General features: G+C 35.6%; 1 protein-coding gene across 4 annotated transcripts in view; it reads left to right on the forward strand.

The window, feature by feature from the left end:
• Ric1 (RIC1 homolog, RAB6A GEF complex partner 1) overlaps window positions 1-24,320 on the forward strand; it is a 203,253-nt gene that overhangs the window by 16,559 nt on the left and 162,374 nt on the right. For all 4 annotated transcript variants that reach the window (XM_023721957.1, XM_023721956.1, XM_004637193.2 and 1 more), the window contains exon 2: window positions 22,464-22,571. In XM_023721957.1, the coding sequence (XP_023577725.1) occupies window positions 22,464-22,571 (108 nt within the window). The remainder of the gene's footprint in view (window positions 1-22,463; window positions 22,572-24,320) is intronic.

Raw genomic sequence — 24,320 nt, forward strand, 5'->3', positions numbered from 1 at the left:
ATCTGCTAACTTAGGTTGTTAACCCTCCAGAAGAGAAGCTAATTATTAACCTGCAATATATGCAGTTCGGTTTACCCTCTCTGTCAAAATATCAAACATTTTGGCATATCATGGAACAGATATTTTCCATCAGATAGATACTGATAGGTTGAACTTTAAGTCCTTACAGACTATGAAGGAAAAATGATTATATAAAAGTAGAAATAAGCTCAACATCTCCTTTGACTCCAGCCTTAACAATAGATTTAACTTTTCTAGAAATTTTGTCTCTGTAAATTTATGCAATATGTTGTCTTTTGTGCTTGGCTTTTATATGAAGTATTTGAAGTATGTACAGTTACTTTTTATTGCTGGATATCATTCCATTATATTGATGTCACTTTAAAAAATTTTCACCAGTTCGTAAGTGTTTGGGTTTTTTGTAGCATTTTTATCACTTTGAATAATTCTGTTTTGCATGAGAAGAGGCTATCATTTCCTCTGGTGCATTACCTAGGAGTAAAATTGCTATGGTAGGATTATGTTTAACTTTTTACGAAAGTGTTTCAAAGTGGCTATAGCATTTTATGTCCTTACCAGTTTAATGCCCAAAGATATCTGTTTGTCCCCACTATTTTAGTGGGTTTATAATGGTTTCTTGTTTCTAGCTTTAATTTGTACTTCCTCAATACTTAATAATGTTAAGCAGATTTTTATATGCTTACTAGCCATTTATATATTTATAAATTTATATATTTAAATGAAAAGTGTATTCAAATCATTTGTCTATTTTTAAAAATGAAGTGATTTTAAATCTTTGAATTGTGGGAATTATTAGTATATTCTGGATACAAGTTCTTTAGCCAGCTATCTGATTTTCCTTAATGATATCTTTTAAGAGAGAAGAAACTTTTATTTTAATTAACTGTATTAGTTTTTATTCTTGTATCAGTCATGTATTTGATATTATGAGAAACCTTTGGCCAAGCCAATGTCATTTTCTGTGTTTTGCTCTAAAATGTTCATGCTTTGTTGTCTTTTTTTTTTTTTTTTTTTTTTTTTTTTTTTTTTTTTTCCCCCCCCCCCCCCCCCCCCCCCGTATTTTAGGGAACGGTCTACAGGGTGTTCTGGGTCTCATTCCTAGATCGGACTTGTAGTGATTCTTCTGTTTACAGCCTCCCAAGTGCTGGAATTACTGGCACGCGCCACCACACCCAGTCTCAATTGCAGCCTCAGTGCTCCCCATGGGCAGGGCCAGCTCAGCAGGCCTGGGGAGCAAACCTGGGCCGCAGCTCGTGGTTGCAGATGCTTTAATCCACTGATCTATTTGCCCAGCCCTTGTTCTCTTAACATAAATAAGTTTGTTAGCCACTTTGAGTTGCTTTTGTGTATAAGGTTAAAGTCTAAGTCAATTTTGTTTTAAACATATAGGTCTATTTCCTGGAAAGACTGTCCTTTTACATTGAATTGTTTTGATGCCATTGTAAGAAACAGTTGTCCATAAAAATAAACGTTTATTTCTGATTTTCTACTCTGTTCTATTGTTTAATACATCTCTTCTTCTGCTAGCATCTCCCCTCAGCTTTTTAGTAAGTTTAGAAAGGTGATAGTGAAAGCCTTACCTTTTGTTTTTCAAAATTATTTTGCCTAGCCTAGTTCATTTTCATTTTCATGAAGACTTCCATGTAGATTTTTAGATTCTGTGCATTGTCAAGTTGTTTAATTTATTTATTTATTTTTAAAAAGAGATACTTGCCAAGGTCTACTGCTGCAAATACACGTATGTATAGTATCCTTGTCATATCATGACTTTAACTCTTGCAAAAGATATACCTAGAAGAGGAATAGCTAGGTCAAACAGAATTTCTAGTTTTAGTTTTTTGAGGTGTCACCACACTGATTTCCATAATGGCTATACTAGTTTACATTTCCATCAACAATGTAGAAGAGTTCATTTTTTCCCACACTCTCATCAACATTTGTTCTTTGATTTCTCGGTGATAGCTTTTCTTTCTTAAGATGGTTTCTCTGTGTAGCTTTAATTTGCAGATCTCTCATGGCCAATAATGTTGAACATTTTTCCCATGTATTTATTGGGCATTTATACTTTTTCTGAGAAATGTCTATTCATTTCAGTTGTCCATGTTTTGAGTGGGTCTTTTATTGGGGAGGTATCTAATATTTTGTGGTTCTTTTTATATGCTAGATGATAGTCTTCTGTTTGAAGAATAATTGGTGAAAATGTTTTTTCCATTCTATAGGTTATTTCTTCACTCTGTTGATTATTTCCTTTGCTGTGCAAAAAAGGTTTTTATTTTATTTTTTGGTGGAACCAGGGATTGAACTTAAACCCTTGTGCTTGTCAGGCAAGCACTTATTCTACTGAGACATCTCCCGGCCCCAGGTTTTTAATTTGATGTGATCCCTTTTGTTGATTCTTGGTATTCTGGTGCCATTTGGGTTCTGTTTAGAAAGTCTTGACTATGTCTAGGTCTTCAAGAGTTGTCCTGTTTTATCTACCAATAGATTAAATGTTTGTTTTAACATTTAGATCTTTGATCTGTTTTGATTTTAGTTTAGTACATGATGAGATATATAAATTTATACTTAATCTTTTACATGTGTCCAACCCAGTTTTCTAACTATTTGTTAAAGAGACTGTCTTTCCTGTTTTGGCCCTTTTGTCAAGAATCAATAGCTAACTGTGCCTGGTGGTATTTCTGCATCATCTGTTCTGTTCCCTTGATCCACAAACTTGTTTTTGTGTCAGTACTGTGCTGTTTTAGTCACAATAGCTTTGGAGTATAACTTCAGATTTGGGCTTGTAATACATCCTGCTTCACTTTTGTTATTTAAGATTATTTTTGTGATTCTCTATCTTCTGATTCCATATAAATTTTAGAATCATTTTCTCTAGATCTGTAAGAAATGCTGTTTGTATTTTCACTGGGGTTGTATTAAATTTATATATCAGTTTTACAAGTATAGCCATTTTGATTATACTAGTTCTGCCTGTCCAGGAACAAAGGATGTCTTTGCGTTTTCTGATATCCTCTTTAATTTCTTTTTCCAGAGTGATGTAAGTTTCATTGTACAGGTTTCTCACTTTGTTAATTTCCTAAATATTTAATTTTTCTTCTTTTTTTAAAAATGTATTTGGTACAGGGTCTTATTACACAGCTCTGACTCATACTGATTCTCCTGTTTTTGTCTCCCTGGCAATGTGATTACAGGTGTGTGCCACCACACCCAGTCTCAGTGGCTGACTTCGCCAGCGTGTGGTACTGGGGATCAAAACTGAGTCCTTGTACTTGCCTTGGCAGGAGATAGCTGAGCTATATCCCTGGCCCCTCTGTGTGTGTGTGTGTGTGTGTGTGTTTTACTATGGATTGAACTCAGGACCCTGTGCTTGCCTGACAAGCACTTATTCTACTGAGCTATCTCCCCAGGCCCCTGGCATTTTGAATAGTAATTGTTTTTTTCTAATTTGTTTTTCATTGAGTTCATTATTAGTGTAAAGGAATGCTATAGATTTTTGAGCTTTTTTTTTCTAATCCTGCTACTGTTGCTAAATATATTAATTCTAGGAGTCTTTTGGTGAAATTTTTGGGTTTTATAAGTGAAGGATCATGTCATGGGTAAATATCTATATGTATTACTTTCACTCATTTTTCTTGCCTGATTGCTCTGGCTAATGTTTTCTAGAACTCTTGAACAGGAGTGGCAATTGTTTTTTGTTTTAAAGGAAAAACTTTCATTTTTTCCCCCTGTTTAATATAATGTTGGCAGTAGGTTGGCTTTTAATGGAGATATGGTTCTTTGATACCTATTTTCACAGCTTTTTTAAAAATCATAAATAAACATTGGATTTTTTTCAAAGCCTTTTTTGGTCTATGAAGAGGATCATGTAATTTTTGTCCTTGTTTCTGTCATGTGATAAATATGTTAATCTGCGTATGTTGAACCATCCTTTCATCATGATGTATAATCTTTTTTGATGATTTGCATTCTTTTGCTAGTATTGTGTTTAGGAGTTTTGCATTTGTTCACTGGAAAAATTGGCCTATATTTCCCTTTTTCAGTTAGATTCCTGTCTTGTTTTAGAATCAGGGTAAGGCTAGCTTCCTAGAATGATGTTGAGAGTACTCCTTTCCTCTTGATTTCATAAAGGAATATTGATGTTAATCTTCCCTAAACTGTTTGTGGAATTTAGTTATGAGTCCATCAGGTGCTAGGCTGTTTGTAGTTAGTAGGTTTTTAATTACCACAATTCCATTGCCTATTACTGTATTATTTAGGATTTTTAGGTCTTAAATTAATTTTGATAATTCAGGTTTCTATGAATCTACATTTTGTGTGAGCCCAATATTTAACATGCAAGCTTGTGAAATTAGTTGCTAATAATTTTCTGGATTTTGATGTTGCTTGTTGTGGTTCCATCTTCTTCCCCCCTTTCTTTCTTCTTTTCTCCCATTTTTACCAGGAATTGAACTCAAGGCCTTGTGCTTGCTAGACAGGTGCTGCACACTGAGCTGCATTCTTAGCTCTACCTTTTCACTTCTAATTGCATTAATTTGTGTCTTTTCTCTTTTTCTGTCAGATTGGCTAAGGAACTGTTTATTTTTTCAAAGAACCAGCTCTTGGATTCGTCAATTGTCTGTCCAGCCATTCATCTATCCATCTGTCTTCTATCTTTGCTCCATTTCATTAATTTCTGCTCTGATCTTATAATTTCTTTCCTAATGCAATCTCTGGATTTGGATTGTGCTTATTTTTCTAGGTCCTTGAGGTGCATTACTGTGTTACTTATTTAGGTCTGTTCTGTTTTTCTAGTAAAAGAAATGTGGGCATTTACTAGGTATAAACTTCTCTCATAGGACTACTTTCATTGTGTCCTATAAGTTCTGGTATGTTGTACTGGCATTATCATTTAATTAAAGGAACCATCTTTCTTCTTCCTTAATTTTCCCTGAGGCTTATTGATTAATCAAGAGTGTGTTGTTTAATGTCTAAACATTTGGGTGATTTCTATGTTTTCTTTTGCTTTTGATTTCTAGTTACCTTGCACCATGATCTGACTATGCATAGGTCAGTTTTGATTCTTTAGCATTTATTTAAGTGTACTTTACTAGCAAGTGTGTGGCCTATATTTGATAGACCCCCATGTGTTGCTTAGAAAATGTGTATTCTGTTGTTGTTGAGTATAACATTATATATACATCTTTTTAAGTCCATTTGTTCAGTGGTTTGGTTCAGCTCTGATATTTGTTGTTTTTGTTTGTTTATTTGATCTGTCTCTCTGTGAGGGCTCCATTACATTTATGTTGGTGTTTATCAGATCTTTTATGTCCATTAGTGTTTGTTTTATGAAGTTGGGTACATTGTACTTTGGTGCATGTGCTGTATGTTCGCAATTGATATGTCTTCCTGTTGAGTAGTTCTGTTAACCAATATGTAGGATCAGTTGCCAACTTTGATGACCTTTGACTTAAAGTCTACTTTGTCTGAAAATAGGGTAGCTACTCCTGCTTGTTTTTTGGGTTCTTGTTGCATGGAATGTTGTTTTCCATTCTTTGATGTTTTTTCTTTATTCTTTGAATTTTTTGTTTTGTGTTAACTGTTTCTTGCATACCATTGGATTTTGTTTCTTGATCCATTCTGCTCTTTTTTTTTTTTTTTTTTTTTTTGTGGTACTGGGGATTGAATTCAGTACCTGTGTCTGTGAGGCAGATGCTTATGCCACTGAGCTATCTCCCTGGCAAATGTGGCTTTTGATTCCCCTACAAGAACAAGTTCTATTCGTACCTGAAGTTTAAGCAATTATTCATCAACAAAAGGTTCTCAATTTGTTGCCTGCTATTGGTCAGTTTCCAAATGCTTGAAATGATACCTTTGATGGCTTTGTTCAATTTTTTTGTTTTTGTGGTACTAGAGATCGAACTCAGGACCTTGCGCTTGCCAGGCAGGTACTTAAGCTGCTGAGCTATATCCCTGGCCTGGCTTTGTTCAGTTTTAGTATTGGCTCTTTAAAGAAAATTACAATTCAGAAATTGAAGAATGTTTGAAGTATAAAGTTAATTATTCATCATTATTGATGAAATACCAGAGGATACTGTAAAAGTGTCTTGTATGTAATTTGGAGGCAATATGTCTTGTATTGTCAAGAATTAACTAGACAGTCTCTTGGGAATCACCCAAAATACAGTAAATCTTTGCTGAGTTTTTTAAAACAATAGACATTATATTTGAGTAATGTCTTATTTATTTTTGGACATTTCTTTTTAAGGTAAATTTATGTAATGTGGAAAATATTGAACTTTAGTAAATTTTTTCCTATTTGTGTTTTATTTCTACATGTTTGCAATACATAATAATTACGTTATCACAGGGAGTTTTATACATGTATCTGATACATCTTAATTTCTATTTTGTTCCCTTCCTTTCCTACGTTTCCTTCTTCCCCCATCTCTTCCTTTTCCCATTTGAAAAAGATCCCCTTACTTCCTATTCTTTTGTTTTGCTTTTTAAAAAATTTTGGATTTCTCATATAGGAGAAACCATGTGATATTTAAACTTGTTTTATTTCCCTTACTGTTGTCTTGAGATGCATCCATCTACCTACAAATGCCTGGAGTTTATACTTTGGTTATGTCAGGGTAGTATTCCACTATGTGTAAAGAACATATTTTATGCATCGTGTCTGTTTTTTTTTTTTTTTTAATTTATTTATTTATTTATGTGTGAGTGTGTGTGTGTGTGCGCGCGCGCGCGCGCGCGGCCAGCTCAGCCCACCAGGGGGCGGGGCTGGCTGGCATGTGGTGCTGGGGGATTGAACTGTGGTCCCTGTGCTTTGCTAAGCTTGTTCCAAGTAGGTGCTTTAGACCACTGAGCCATCTCACCAGCCCCTATGCATCGTGTCTGTTGATGAGGATATAGGCTCTGTCTCCAAGATTTAGTTGGGTGTACATGAGTCATCATATTACAGAGATATATAAACTTAAATACATTTTGATAACCACTGTTCTATTAAGATTTATAGTATTTTCAATACTAGTTTCCTGTGCCCACTTACAGTTAGTCAGCTGTGCCACTTCTCCAGGATCTGGTGGTTTGCTTTTATCCTAGCTTTATAATGCCTGAGAATTGGGCAGTTCTCCTAGGGCAGGGCTGTTGCTAGAGCAGGAAGCAATATGGTATATTACATTGTATATTCATTAAGAATTTTAAATAAATTATCTCAACCAGTTGGGAGTTTTGTACTATAGCATGTTTTATAACATAATCCTAGGGGCCAGGGAGATGGCTCAGTAGAATAAGCGCTTCCCTGGCAAGCGTAAGGGCCTGAGTTTGATCCCTGGTTCCGAAAGAAAAAAAAAATCATTAAAAAAAAATAACATAATCCTAAAACATTAAAATGACAAAATAGCAACAAATAATTTTAGTGTGTAATAATTGCCAGGCAGTCTACTAAATGTTGTAATATTTATTTAATGTTTATAGCAGTAAGGTCCATTGAGATAAGTTCTGCCATTACATTAATTTTATTTTATTTTAATTTTTTTAGGAGCAGTATATTTATTGGGGGGAAAGAAAGCTTCTGTCAAAGAGTTGGGACAGAAGGGGGGATGGGACAGAAGCGGGCATTAATTTTAATGATGCATAAAGTGATGCATAAGAAAAATTAAATAGTATTACCAAAGTTACAAAGCTAATACATAAATGGCAGATTCATTATTTCAGTCACACATTTGGTCTTCAGATTCTATATTCTTTTTTTAATTTTTGTTATTTTATTTTTATGTATTTAGTACAGGGTCTCACTACACAGATTGAACTTGTAGTGATCCTCCTGTTTTCAGCCTCTCAAGTGCTGGGATTACAGGTATACACCACCATGCCCAGTCTCATTCAAACTCTCGGTGACCCTAGGTAGGCAGGTGCTTTAGTCTGCTGAGCTATCTGGCCGGCCCTGCTTTTTTTTTGTTTTTTAATGAGAGTACAAAAGAGTATCAAAACAGAAAAAATTACAGGTGATACAGAATTTTATTTAACAAAGTAATACGAATTTCACAGTATTTCTTGTAATGCATAGTGTTGTTTTCCAGTCAGTTATTGATATTGTCAGATATATTCATGCAAAATTGGAAGAAAGAAAGACGAAAGTACAGCTGGAAAAAGGAGACAAAATAAATTATTATCTGCTCTTTTCCATAGACCAGCAGAAATGCACAGTACATTTGTCCAAACTATCCTGTTTACATACATAGATATGTATCTCTTTTCCCCACTCCCTCTCCTGTCCTTCTCCCCAACTCAGGTACACTTTGCTTTCAGATAAGTTCATTCCCTTTTCACAGTGTCTAGGGGACCCTTAAAATTCCATTTTCTCTTTCAGGTTCTCATACTCATGAGACAATACTATGTTTGCACATGTAGGTCTGATTTTAGTTCACCAAAGAGTATGTTCTCTAGTTGCATCCATTTATGAACAAAAGACTCAGATTTATCCTGTTTTATAGCTGAATGATATTCCATTGTGTAAAAATGCCACATTTTCTTTACCCATTCTTCAGTTGGTGGGCATCTGGGTTGTTTCCAGTACTTAGCGATGACAAATTGTGCTGCTGTAAATATGGATGCATGTGTATCACTGTGGTATGATATTTTCAGTTATCCTGGAAAAATACCCAGGAGAGGAATAGCTGGCTTGAATGAGACTTCCAATGCTAGCTTTTTAAGGAATCTGCACACTGATTTCCATAGTGTTTGTATCAATCTGCACTCCCACCAGCAGTGGGAAAGGGTTCCTTTTACTCCACAGCCCTTCCAGCATTTGTTATTGGCTCACTTCTTGATGTTAGCTAATCTTTCTGGTGTGAGATGAAATCTCATTGTTGTTTTATTTTGCATTTCTCGAATGACCAATGAATGATGTGGAACATTTTTTCACATATTTACTTGCCATTCTGAAAAGTGAATATTCACCTCAGATGCCCTTTTTTTGGATTGAGACTTTGAATTTGGGGAGCCTGATTTTTTAAAATTATTTATATGTTCTAGATAGAAGGCCTTTGTCCAAGGGACAGTTGGCTATAATTTTTTTTCCCAGTTTGTAGATTTTCTTTTTTTGACTCTGTATTCTTAGCCAGTACATTATATTCCTTTTTGGTATATGTGGCCTGAATACATTTTTGTGAGCTGGCCAGAGTACCTAATTAGTGTTTATAAGGAATTTTGTTATAGAAATAGTTATTTAAATATTTTAAAGGACTCCAGCAATATGTTTGTATATTCAAGTATTGGAACAGAAAATCTTTAAAACTTCACTGGCCTCGTTTAAAAAAAAAGAGCGTTGGATTTCAGTGGTCATTTCTTTAAAGGAGGTATACGAGTGGTCAAGAACCATGTAAAAGATGCACAGTATCACTTGCCATAAAAGATACATAAGTTTAAGCCAGGAGACACCATTACCCTTTCACTAAAATGGCTACCACCCCCCCACCAAAGAAGAAGAAACCCGAACAGTAACAAATATTTTGAAGGACACAAAGAGATTAAAATGCTTGTGTATTATTGGTGAGAATGGCCATATAAAATGGTAAAGTTCCTGCAGAAACAGTTCAAAAGTTCTTTAAAAGGTTAAACATAATTATTACATAACTTAATAATTTCACTCCTCACACCTATAATATTCAAATAATGGAACTAAACAAAAAAAGGGGATACAGATGAATGTCCATTTTGTATCTGTGTGTTCATAATGGTTGGGATAGATATATAATTACATTCTCTTAATGAATAGAGGGATTTGTTCTAATAGTGTTTGTAAATAGGATATCATGTCCGCATCTTGTACAGCAATTAACCACTAGGAAGAGAGTACGCAATGTGTTAATTATTGAAACTGACCTACCAATTTGGTTTGAAACTGTATCATTGCTATTTGTTTTTCAATAAAATTATGGAAAAAAATAATAGTTTCACTCCTAACTATAAACATACCCTGAGCAACTGATAGAAGCTATTCAAATAAAGCTTTTTGCGTGAATTTAGTTCAGCAAAGAAGGAACACAGAGTGGTATATCTACACAAGGAGAATTCTTCAGTCATAAAAGGCATGAAATACTGGCAAAACTTTTTCTAGGCATCATTGTGAGAGACATCATGTTTAAATCCTCCGTGGCAATCCCTGACACACCACCATGATGCCCAGGAAAGACAGAGCGACCTGGAAATCCAACTACTTTCTTAAGATCACCCAACTTTTGGATGATTATCCAAAATGCTTCATTGTAGGAGCAGGCAATATGGGCTCCAAGCAGATGCAGCAGGTCTGAATGTCTCTCCAAGGGAAGGCTGTAGTGCCAATAGGCAAGAATACCATGATGCACAAGGCCATCCGAGGACATCTGGAACACAACCCAGCTCTGGAGAAACTATTCCCTCATATCCAGGGAAATGTTTGTTTCGCGTTCACCAAGGACCTGTGCAGGTGCCATTGCACCATGTGAAGTCACTGTGCCAGCCCAGAACACTGGTCTGGGGCCCGACAAGACCTCTTCTTCTAGGCTCTGGGCATCACCACTAAAATCTCCAGGGCACCATTGAAATCCTTAGTGACGTACAGCTGATTAAGACTGGGGACAAGGTGGGAGCCAGTGAGGCAACCCTCCTGAACATGTTGAACATCTCCCCATTCACCTTTGGGCTGATCATTCAGCAAGTGTTTGACAGTGGAAGCATCTACAACCCAGAAGTCCTTGACATTACAGAGGAAACTACATTTTGACTTTCTGGAGGGTGTCCGCAGTGTTGCCAGTGTTCATCTGAAGATTGGTTACCCAGCTGTTGCATCAGTGCCCCATTCTATCATCAATGAGTACAAGCGGGTCCTGGCTTTGTCTGTGGAGATTGATTACACCTTTCCACTTGCTGAAAAGGTCAAGGCCTTCTTAGCTGATCCATCTGCATTTGTGGCTGCTGCCCCAGTCGCCACAGCCACCACTGCTTCAAATGCTGCTGCAGCTGCCCCAGCCAAGGTGGAAACCAAAGAAAGAGTTGGAGGAGTCAGATGAGGATATGGGATTTGGTCTGACTGATCACCAAAAAGCAAACTGTTCAGCCTGCCTGATTGGCAAAACAAGAAATAAAGGCATAATTCTCTTTCAAAAAAAAAAAAGAAAAGAAAAGAAATACTGGTAAAGTGCTATAATATGGCTAAATCTTCAAACATTGTGCCAAGTGAAAGAAGCCAGACATAGCCTGCCATGCCGACCCCACCCATGGGGGTATGTTGGGACAGCAATTGAAACTGGGCGTAGGGCCGGGAAGATAGCTCAGTAGAGTAAGTGCCTGCCTGGCAAGTGCAGGGTCCTGAGTTCAATCCCTGGTACCTCAAAAATAAAAGGAGAGAGAGACTGGGGATGGTGGTGTGTGCCTGTAATCCCAGCTCCTGGGAGGCTGTAAACAGGTGGATCACTATGAGTCCAGTCTAGTAGTGAGACCCTGAACACCCTGTAGACCCTTCCCCAAAATACAAAAAAAAAAAAAAAAAATCCAGACACAAAAGGATATAATATTGTATAACTTCATTTATATTAAATGTCCAGAATTGGCAAATCCATAGATTTGGGGGTAGGGAGGAATTAGTTATTGTAGATCAGAAGAGGAGTGAAGGGGAATGACTGCTAATGGGTACAATTTCTTTTTGTGGTAATAACGTTCTGGGATTAAACAGTGGTGATAATTACACAAGTTTGTGAGACCTAATTATACACTAAGCTGTAATATTTTTGAGCTTAAATGAAAGTTTAGGAAGTTGCTGACATTTAGTTTTGTCAAACACAATGTGTAAAATTACTAGAGAAGTGTAGAGACAGCTATACTTCGTGATGGTCATCAGGCAAGGTGTAAGGTTCTTTTGATTCTGTTGAGGGAAGTATAAACTACTGATATTGAGTTAAACCTAGGCTATATTCTCTTAACAATTTATCAGCCTTCTAAAGATGTATTTAAATAGTATGGTGAATGCATTATTTTTGAAACTAAATTGATCTCTAATTCTTTAAGTAATCACCCATTCTGTAAAACCCCTTTTTGTGTATATGCATTATAGACCATTTACCATGTTGTTCTAATTAAGTCATTAACTAAATTATAATTTATTAACTTAATTCTGTTAAGTTTAACTTATTAAGTTTTAAAGTCAGTTCCTCATTTGTAATAGCTACATTTCTAGTGCTCAGTAGCCACATGTGACGAAGGTTTACTATATTCAATGATACAGATATGTAACATTTTTATCAGTGCAGAAAGCTTTTTGGACAACCTTATACACTGTATGACATATAAAGTCATAGGATTATTTATTTATTTATTTTGTGGAACTGGGGATTGAACTCAGGCCCTTGAGCTCGCCAGGCAAGCACTTATTCTACTGAGCTAACTCCCCAGCCCCGTCATAGGATTTTTAAAATTTAATCTTAATACTCCAGTTCTCAAATATTATGGAACATTTATAAAGAGAATGTTGTGGATTGAATCGTGTCTTCCCCCTCCCCAAGGATATGTTGTAGTCTTCACCTCTGATATTTCAGAATGTGATCTTATTTGAAAATAAGCTCTTACAGAGAAAATCCAGTTGAAATGAGTTAATTACACTGTTCTTGATTTAGTGACTGACATCCTGATAAAAGGGGCAATTTTTAAAATTTATTTTATTTTGAGGAGAAAAACAGAAGCAAAAACAAATAGAAAAAAATGACAGGATGACATACAACAATACATATGTTACAGATTTTCAGAACAGGACTAGCTGACCAAATAGCTCAGCAGATTAAAGTGCCTGCAAACAGGTGCAGGGCCCAGAGGTTCAATCCACAGGCCTGCCATGCCAGCCCCGCTCCTGGGGCGTGCTGAGACAGCAATTGAGACTGGGTCTGGTGGCGTGCACCTGTAATCCTAGCGCTTGGGAGGCTGTAAACAGGAGAATCACTACGAGTTGGATCTAGCAGTGAGACCCCGAACACCCTATAGACCCTTCCCTAAAATACAAAAAAAAAAAAAAAAAAAAAAAACCCAAAAAACAGAAATAGCTGATTATCAGTGATTGCTATCTATTTTTAATGTCAAATCTATCGCTCAGATTAACAGATATAGTTATGCAAGATTGGAAAAATAATTGAATATTAACGCTTACTTTCAAGAAATCTTAATTTTTTCCATGTCTTTTTTTATGGTTTATTCTAAAGAGAATATAGTAATTGATAGGACATTAGAAACAGTACACATTTAGAAGACCAAGATGAGAGGTATTCAACTGTGGGTTTTGTATTACACATTGCTCTCCTTGATATAGTTGCTCAGATCACAGATACCAACATACAGAATTAGTCAAGGTGAACATTCTAAACATTAACTGCAATTTAAGAAACTGTTGGAGATTATTAGTACAATCTCTCAGCCATCGAGTATTTATATTTGCATGATTCTCCTCCCTTTTTCCCTTTGTCATTTCACTCATCTTCATAGTTTAATCCTTAAGTTCAGTTTCTTTCCATTTTACGATACCTATTATACCTTTCAGGTTTTTATTTATTCTTTCAGGTTCCTATACTAGGGAGACAAACGATATTTACATATGTGGATCTGATTTATTTCACTATGAGTATTATAGCATCTGGTTGCATACTATCTGTGTATGTGGAAGGAATAATTCAAGGTTGTGGTGAATTGTAATGACTTTTCAGTAGAATGTTACTCCTCCTTTCCCTCTCCTACTCTTCCGTCCCTCTGCCCTATAAAGTCTTCCAGTTTGTCTTTTTTTGTAGCTGAGTAGTACTCCATTATATAAAAATACCACATCTTTTTCATCCATTCCTCAAGTGTTGGGCACTTTGTTTGTTTCCAAGATTTGGCTATCACAATTTGTGCTGCTATAGCATGGGTGCACAGGGCTGGGGATTTGGCTCAGCAGTAGAATGCTTGCCTAGCAAGCTGGGAGCCCTGGGTTTGGTCCTCAGCACCAAAAACAACAAAAAAATAAACCCCTAAATAACACAGATGCACATATATCACTATGGTATGATGTTTTCAGTTCTTTTGGGAAAATACCCAGAATGAGAATGGCTGGATTGAATGGGATTTCCAGTCTTAGTTTTCTGAGGAGTCTCCACACTGATTTCCATAGTAGTTGTACCAGTCTACACTCCTTTTTCCCCACATCCTCTCCAGCATTTGTTAATAGTTGATTTCCTTATGATAGCCATTCTTTCTGGAGTGAGATGGTATCCAGTGTTGTTTTAATTTCCATTTTTTGAATGTCCAGTGCTGTGGAACATTTTTTCATGTATTTATTTGCCACTTGTATTTCCTCCTTTGAGAAGTATGTATTCATCTCAGATGCAAAAAGGGCAATTTTGGACACAAACACGTACAAATGGAAGAATATAGATCTCTGAGATGAAGGTAGCAGGTCAGGAATTCGCAGGAATCCAGGTCTCACCTTTACGAAGTAAACAAAGCTTTGTTCCCTTCAGAGTTTTGGGGCACTCAGTGTGCTGGTTCTTCTGCTTCTGGACTTTGGAGCTTGCAACATGTCTGGAGACAAAGAAAGATTCCTGAGTGCACACAGTGGCAACAGGTAAACAGAGCAATGCATCTTTAAGCCAAGGAACACCAAGGGACACCAGGGTTATCTGCCAACAGTGATGGTGAACCTTTTAGAGCGATCAGTGATAACAAACAGCCCACTGTAGCTTGCATGCTATTGGTTCATCACCACTGCCTGCAAACTAAAAGCAAGAAGAGGGGGCTGGTGAGATGGCTCAGTGGTCTAAAGCACCTACTTAGAACAAGCTAAGCTAAGCAAAGCACAGGGACCGCGGTTCAATCCCCCAGCACCACATGCCAGCCAGCCCCACCCCCTGGTGGACTAAGCTGGCCACACACACACAAAATAAATAAATATTTAAAAAAAAATAAAAGCAAGAAGAGAGAAGAATCCTCCCCTCGAGCTGTCAGGGAAAGCATGATTTTACTGACATTTTAATTGTAGACTGCTAGGCTCAAGACTGAGAAAGTATCATTTTCTTTTTTTTTTTAAGTTAGCTAATTTTTGATACTTTAACAGCAGCTCAAGTATAAATATGTTGTAAGATTTAAAATCTGTCTGCAATGTCTTTTGACAGCATTTATCAGGTATAACCATAACTACTAATATTAGGAAGCATGTGAATATCATTGCTTTGCAGTCCTTTTGAGAACATAAATGTGTCCTGTATGCCTTTGATAATCGTAGTGCCATTTGTGTTTATCACATTTTAGTTTACATAGTGCACTGAACTGGACTTTATGGTCAGAAACTCCTTCTTCAACTTACCTGTTTTGAAATTAATTTTCATCAGAAATGATAATGTTAATGCTTTTTTCTGAAGGGTTTTAATAGGAAAATTGCTAAACAATAATTTCGTACAAAAAGTAAATTACAGAAGAGTGGGGATAAAAATCACAAAATTGAAGATACTGGTTATAACTTGAAGTGGAGTTATACAAGTGTGATTCGAAAGAGCTTCACTGCATGGTGAACCATTCCTTAAACTAGTTGATGGTTTTGTAGTGTTCATGTTATTGTTTATCACATGTTTTATATTTTATATCAAATATTAAAATTTGATATAAAACCATCTGTGTATGTGGAAGGAATAATTCAAGGTTGTGGTGAATTGCTATGACCTTTCAGTACAGTGTTACTCCTCTTTTCCCCCTCCTACTCTTCCATCCCTCTGCCCTTCCCCGGATTTTTCTCTCCTCTTTCCCCCTTCACCACTCTCATTATAATGGGAGTTGACCTCAGGGCATTTCCACCAAACAACATCTCCCTTTTTAAAAAGTTTTGAAGAGTTTTGCTAAGTTACCCAGGCTGTGTTAAAACTTAAAATCTTCCTCCCATAGCTTCACATTGCTGGGATTAAAAGTATGTGCCACCATACCTAGACTTTCAAATTCTTTTTTTCTTTCTGTCTGTCTGTCTGTATTTAGGACAGGGTCTACAGGGTCTCGCTACATAGATGGGACTCTTAGTGATTTTCCTGTTTTCAGCTTTCCAAGTGCTGGGATTACAGGTGCACTCCACCATGCCCAGTCTCAATCGCCATCTCAGTGTACCCTGGGTAGGGCCTTTACAGCACGCTGGGAATTGAACCCAGCTGCTGCACTCTGCCTAAGCAGGTGCTTTAGTCCACTGAGCTATCAAATTCTTTAAGGTTATTCAAAGAAGATAAAACTCACAGGATTAGTTGATGAAGCAAAATTAGTAAGAAAATATGTTTTCACAGGTGAAACTTCATCCTTTAGACTATATTTTCATTTTCTTTTTTTCCCCCTCCAGGCTGTATTTTTTATGTTGTAAAGTTTTTGTTTCTTAATTTTCTAAGGGACTGCATTAAAATTGCCACTTTAGTTAAGATTTTTTAATAGCATTAACATTTAATTGGGTTTTAAACATGTTGATTACTACCATTTATAAACTAATGTTCATTAACATATGTGTAAAATGAAAGGCACTAGGGGAGAAGTGAGACTGTAGATAATTTGTCTACCTCAAAAGTTTGCATTGATTACCCGTGTTACTGTTCTTTCTTTTATGTGTTTTCAGTATGTATGCAAAGAGAATAGAAACCTTAATTTTGTTATACATTCTTACTCTCCAGACCAACTATTATTACTTTGGTACTGGGGATTGAACCCATTGCCTTTGTACTGACCTGCATCCCAGTCATTTTTATTTTATTTTTGTATTTATTTTTATTTTGAGATGGTCTGTCTTTTTTTTTTTGTTGTTTTGTTTTTTGTTTTTTGTTTTTTTTTAATCTCAAGTCACAGAGTTGTCCAGGCTGGGGTCCACCTTGTGATCTTCCTGCCTCAGCCTCCTGGAGTGCTGAAATTACAAGTGTGTGATACCATGTCCAATAAAGTTATTTACATTTAGAAATAAAAACTTTATTAAATGTTGAAACATTATGAAGAAATTTGTAAATATCAAAACATGTGGTTTGAAAATAAGTGATTAAATATTGCCACTGAAACTCTAATTTTATGTTTATTAATCCAGTAGACAAGTTAGCATCAATATAATTATAATACTGAGCTTTAAGAGCCTGTTTTCTGCTTTTAATTGCTCTGTGTCTCCTTTGTAACCAGGACTTTTAAAGTAATCTTTTGAAGTAATCAGGCCAGAGAATCAGGGGATCTCAAAACATTAACAATAAATGTAAGGAACTTATTTTAGCCTGCGTCTTATAGTTATTTATTGAAGTTATTGCGGAGATGACAGTGTTTTTCTGTTGTTTCTGCTCCACTTTGCCACCCGTTGTGTCGCAGTTCAGGCTTCTCATTTATCCATTGCTTTTGCAATGGATTTTTAACAATTCTTCCAATCTGGGTTTCTTCTGTTATTTTCAAAAGGCCATCCAATGTAACTTTTTAAACTTTTAACAGACTTCATTGGCTTAATGTAAATTGCACATTTCAATGTGAATTTAATTAGTTTCGACATTATATGTCCATAAAGCCATTACCATATAATAAATACATGCGTCACCCTTAAGTGTTTCACCGTGCTGTTTTGTAGTTATGTCTTACCACGGTCCACCCGTAAGTAATCACTCATCTGCTTGTTTTCTCTTTATGTAGATTACATTTTTTAGAATTTTTATTTAAATAGAATCACATGTATTCATTTTTTATGTGTATCTTTCACTTAACATAAGTATAAAGAGGAAACTAACACTGATATATTACTGACTGAACCACGATCTGATTGATATTTGCCCCAGTTTTTTTAACTGAGATTATTTTTCTGTTCTAGAGGTATATCCATGATTTCACTTTTTTAAAGAGTGCTAATCAGTTACTTTGTAATGTTTCCTTTTGAACATATTTCAATATTTTTCTCATGAATAAGAGCCTATCACTTTTGACAAGAATATTACAAAAAAAGTCGTGTGGTTCTTAGTGTATAATACCAAATAGCTCATGACATTCTTAGTGGTGATACTTACCTTGATCACTTGATTAAGTTGCCAGATTTCTCTACTGTGAAGTGACTCTTTCCTTTTGTAGTTAAATATAAAAAGTAACTTGGGTGAGGTAATATAGGAGTAAATCTTTTTCCTTTCTGAAACTTTTTCTTACTAATTTTAGCATCCATATCATATTTGGTCTGCAATTGATATGAATAAATGGTGTTTACCTAATAATTCTGTGTTCTTTCCTAAATTCCATTTAGTAATTGGAATTTTAATGCAAGTCAAAACTATTCCTTCTCTTTCAATTACCTCACTTTTTATACTAGTATGACTTAGTAATTCTGCATGATAAAGTCTAATGCTGTATCTTTTTTTAATCCTTAGCCCATATTTATTATTAGGTTGTTGGTAGTCTTTCTGTGCTTTGAGAGTTCTTTATATATTCTGGATACAAATCCTTGCTGTAAATATGTGATTTACAAATTTTTTTTCCAATCTGGCATAACTTTTTTTAAAAAAATTTGTTTTAGGGAAGTGTCTGCAGGGTGTGCAGGGTCTCACTACTAGGTTGGACTCATAGTGATCCACCTGTTTACAGCCTCCCAAGAGCTGGGATTACAGGTGTGTGCCACCACGCTCAGTCTCTATTGCTGCCTCAGTGTGCCCCAGGGATAGAACCCTGAGCCTGCTTGTAGGCACTTTAATCCTCTGAGCTATATGGCTGGCTCTCAATCTGGCATATCTCTTTTTAACTTTTTTTTTTTTAAAGACAGGTTCTCACTATGTAGTTCCAGTTGTCCTTGAACCCACTATATGAGAAACAGTCTGGTGAGAAACAGGCTGGTTTCAAGCTTGAGGCCTCCTGCCACAACCTCCCAAGTGCTGGAATTAAAGGCATGGCACCCTGCCTACTTCAACAGTGTTTTTTGAGGAGAAATATTTAATTTGTATGAAGAATTTTATCAATTCTCTTTTGTCACTGTTTGTGCTTTATCTAAAAAATCTTTGTCTAATCCAAGCCAACAAAGTATTTGCTCCTATATTCCTGAAGGATTATGGATTAATTTTACAGATAGCATAAATTTACAATGCACCATGAGTTAATATTTATATGGCACAAAGTATGGATTTCAGGTTTTTAAAAAATATTATTGTTTCTTGGTTCCAGCACCATTTGTTGAAAAGATACTTCTCTTTCCACTAAATTGACTTTGTATCTTTCTAATGACTTTTCTGTTTTTGAACTCTGTTGTTTCAATAATCTCTATATCCTCATGTCAGTATCATACAGTTTTGATAACTGTTTATTATAGAACCAGTTAGGTAATGTAAGTTCTTTTTTAAAGTTTTGTTATTCTAATTCACTTTTCAGAGTCAGGTTCCTTTTATACATTGTCTCCATAAATTCCTAATTGCTCCCCAGCTATGTTTTCCATATTTTCATTCATTGCAAATAACACCTGAGGTATGTACTTGTTTTTAACTTTTACTTTATGTTTACAGTATAAGCAACTAATGACTAGCAGTTTTAATGTATTTGGACCCTTATTAGCATCTTAAAAACTTTTATATTGCACTTTCAGAGATTAGGAAAAGAAAAGCTTTTAAAGGGATGACCTCTGTATGTAACTTTGGAAATTCAATATATAAAACAATTTTTTATCAATCAGTCAATCAGTTATTTATTTATTTATTTATTTATTTATTTGGTACAGGGTCTTGCTTTGCAGCTCAGACTCATAGTGATCCTCCTGTCTCATCCTCCCCAGTGCTGGGATTACAGGCATGCACTACCATGTCCAGTTTTGTTGGCCAGCTCAGCATGGGGCCAGGTACCAGGGATGGAACTCAGGTCCTTGAGTTTGCCAGGTAGGCGCTCATACCACTGAGCTATCTCCCTGGCACAGAAATTCAGTATTGTAACTGTTGATTGTGAGGCTAAAGTAATAGATAGGAGCTGTACATAAACAATATATTTTACTTGGTTAGTTTGTTTCTTACAAGGATACTGTTGGGCATTCTTGAACTATAGAATTGAACAAATAAGTCAATACATTGTATTAAATGAAAGCCAAGTTTGACACTTCCAGAGGGTGGAAAAAAACCCAACAACTAAGTAGGGGTGCAAGCTAGTGTGAACATAGATTATACAGTGTGACTAATCCCAGATACTTAGTAAATTGAGATAGGTGGATCCCAAGTTCAAAGCCAGCCTAGTCAACCTAGCATGACTGTCTCAAAATAACATTTAAAAAGATTAGGTATAGCCAGGTGTGGTGACACATATACTCCCAGAACTTAGAAGGCTGAGTAAGGTAGGAGGATCACTGAGTTTGAGGCCAACCTGAGCTGCACAGTGAAACCCTGTCTTAAAAAGACCCTTAACCATGCTTGCCTGGCAAGTTTCTCCCAGTTTGTGGCTTTCTGTCATCATTCTCGTAATTGTCTTTCACATAGTAGATTTGATTTGTCAGTCATTTTTGTTGAACATTATGCCTTTGTTATTGTCTATAAATATTGTTGCTAAGTCATCTAGATTTTTCTACTTCTAAGAGTTATCTTGTAAGAATTTTACATTTTGCATTTAGAACTGATTTATTTTATTAACTCTTGCAAAAGGTATAAAATCTGCCTCTAGATTTTTTAGTGAATGTTTTTGTTCATTGTTCTACCACTACCTGTTGAAGACCTTCCTCCTTTATATTCCTTTGCTCCATTGTCAAAGATCAGTAAACTATTTATGCAGGTCTGTTTCTAGGCACCCTATTGTGTTTCTTTGACCACTTTGTTTCTTTTTCACCCATGCTTTGCCCTCTTGCTTACTGTAGCTTTATAGTAAGTCTTGAAGTCAGGTAGTATCAGTTCTCCATTTTCTTCATATTCAGTTGACTCTTTTTGGTCAGTCTTTTGCCTCTCTGTATAAAATTTAGAGTTTGTTGACACCCACAAAATAACTTGCTGTGATTTTGACTTAAGATTTCACTGAGTCTATAGAACAAATTGGAAAGAACTGACATCTTTGTGATTGACTCCTCTTATCATTAATCTGTAACATACATTCATTTATTTAGCTCTTTGTTATACTTCATCCTAATGATAGTCCTCATAGAAATCTTGTATATATTTTGTTAGATTTATACACTATCTCATTGTGGGTACTTAGTAAATGCATAAATATTTTAAATTATGAATTCCACTTTTTCATTGCTGGAATATAAGCAAGTGTTTGACTTTTGTATACTAACTTTGTACCCTACAACTTTCTATCTTTGCTTAGTAGTTTCCAAGGTTTTTTTCTTGTTGATTTTTTTCAGGTTTTTTTCCATCAGTGATCATCATATCTGTGGATAAGCAGTTTTATTTCTTCCTTTTTGGTGTCTCATTTTCTTCAGTTAGGACTTTTGCTACTGTATTGAAAAACAGTGAAGGCTGCACATGGTGGAGCACACCTGTAATCCTAGCACTGGGGCTGAATATTGTGGAAGCAGCCACTTAAAAGCCTGAGCTAGGGCCAGGCCCCCAAGGATTTTTTTTTTGTTGTTGTTGTTCCTTGAATGCCTCCAGGGCACTTTTGGCCAGCGGAGAGGTGTGAGGTTCGAACTCCAGCAACCTGAGGCTGACAGCTTTGTGGGGCTGAATATTGCAGTGATGGGAGTTTAAGTCCAGCCTGAACTAGACAGGGAGATCTGTTGAGGGATACAATGGAGATGAGGATATTTTTGCATTTTCGCTGAACTTAATAGGAAAACTTTGAGTTTCTCTTTAAATACCTTAAATGTAGGGCTTTTGTTTTGTAGGTATTCATTATCATGTTGAAGTTGCTGAGTTATTATGAATACCTGTTAAATACAGCAAATGCTTTTTTGCATTTATTGATGTAATTATGTAATTTTTCCCCCTCTTTTAGTCCGTTGATCTTATGGGTTGTAGTCATTTATTTTCTAGTGTTGAGATAGTCTTACATGCTTGGGATGTGTCCCACTTGATTGTGGTACATACTTTTTACGTATCGTTAGGCTTCGTTTGCCAGTATTTTATTGGGAATTTGCACCTGTCTTTTTAAGAGATTTCAGTGTGTAGTGTTCTTTTCTTGTAATGCCTTTGTCTGGCTTTGGTATTAAGATAATACTGGCCTTGTAGAATGATTTAAGAGGCACTCCACCCTCCATAAGGCTTTGTAGCAGACTTACCTAACTTATTGAAATGTTTAGTTGAATTCACCTGTGAACTCATCTGGGCTAGTTCTTTTTTGTAAAGTTATTAATTATTGATTTGGGTTTTTAAAAAAATAGATAAAGGCTTAACATTGTCTAATTTGTTTGGAGTGTTGAAAGTTTATGATTTAATATTAGGTTATAATGTCTTTTATTGCATTTTAAAATGCTTTCAGAATATTTTATAAATCAAGTTTTTATGTTTTTATGAGCTATTAACAAAAGTACAACTATTTTCTTCCAGCCTACTGTATTAATTGTAACCTACAAGGAACCTACAAAATCATCTACTCAGTTTGGATCCTATAAACAAGCTGAATGGAGGCCAGACAGTACAATGATAGCTGTATCAGTAAGTAGATTTTTCAACTTTAACAGTATTTTCTTATGAAATCATATATTGTACTTAAGTTTGCTTCTCTTAAATAGCTTCCTTTTCATCTTTCAAGTACATAAACATTTTTTTTCCTGTGATAAGAATTGTTACACTGTTTGTTTTGTATATGTACTATGTTCCATTCTTCTACTTACTATGTCTTTGTTGACTTTTTTTTTTTTTAATTTTTTTGAGGTAGGATGTCACTGTGTAGTGCAGGGTGGCCTTGAACTCAGATTTACTTATGTAGCCCAGGATGGTCTTGAACTCACAATGATCTTTCTGCCTCAGCCTCTCAAATACTGGGGTTACCCAGATGTGCCACCACATCTGAGTGTCTTTATTGACTTTATTACATCCTCCCATCCCTACACAGGGGGCCTATTGTATGATTGTCACACTTTCTACTTTTGTTCCTGAAATCTGATTCAGTTTTTTAAGGCTGTTTTCCATATTCACTTGGGATTCTTGACTTTATATTTAAGTTCTGCCTTCCATTCCAAAGGTTACTCCGCAAAATAATAAACTTTATGTACTTGTATCATACTTCTCATAGTGTTTGAATCCTTCTGGATTTATCTTACTCTGTTGTATGTGCCTATATCTGGTTAATTTTACCACTTTAATGTGTATTTTATCACTCATTTTTAGGGGTGTCATTATCTGATTTGCAGTGGCAATAATATATGTATGTGGTTAACATTTATTGAGCCCATCCATTGTAAGTACTGTTATAATCAGCTTGCATAGATTATCTCATTTCATTTTTAGATCTGTGCTTTGAATTGTTATCCTTCATAATAGTGAATGAATTGAGACTTTTGAAAATTCTTTTTTTCTTTTTTTAAAATTTTAATGAGAAAGAAATAGCCATGAGTGTCAAAACTGGTGAGTAGGACAGTTACAATAATTAATACAGTGCATATTATTGTCTTCATAATAGTTATTCAGAGTACGAGATGCAGACATGATCTCTGAGACTTTGAAAATTCTTATCCAAATAGTATATATTGGACAAATAAAATATAACCTTCGAATTCAGGTTTTATTTGTGTTCTCTTAACCATTATACAAACTTACCTTTCTGACAGTCTTTCTAGTCTGTATTGTATTATATAAATAATCTGAAGATGCTCCAAATACTCAAATGTAATAAATTGTTCTGCACTTGTTATATTAGAGGCTTGGCAGACTAATGATCAGATATCAGATCAGATACCTGCTGTCTATGTATATATTGCCCCTCAAAATAGTTTTTATATATTGAAATAATCAAAACAAATCAAATAATATTTTGGCTATACTTGAAAATTATATCTAAATTTCAGTGTCCATAAACTTTTCTTGGGCCTCAAATATGTTGTTCACATATTTATGGCCTGTATGATTTCTTCAATCTATCTATAAAAGCAGATGAAGGTGAGTAGTGCTCCCAGCAATTATATGTGATACTTTCCATCCATTACTTTTCTTTTTGGCATCCTCTTAACTCATAGGAGAATCACTAGTTCATGAATGTTAAATGCCACACACACTACATTTATGTTCTTTTTTCTGGTAGTATGTACTTATGTCAAAAGAACAGATACAGAGAAAAATAGACTTCGAATGTCATGCTTTTAAAACACAGTGGAGGGGCTGGTGAGATGGCTCAGTGGTCTAAAGCACCTACTTGGAACAAGCTTGGCAAAGCACAGGGACCGCGGTTCAATCCCCCAGCACCAC

This window comes from Octodon degus, unplaced genomic scaffold (genome assembly GCF_000260255.1).
Source record: "Octodon degus isolate 3935 unplaced genomic scaffold, OctDeg1.0 scaffold00087, whole genome shotgun sequence".
NCBI classification, from domain to species: domain Eukaryota; kingdom Metazoa; phylum Chordata; class Mammalia; order Rodentia; family Octodontidae; genus Octodon; species Octodon degus.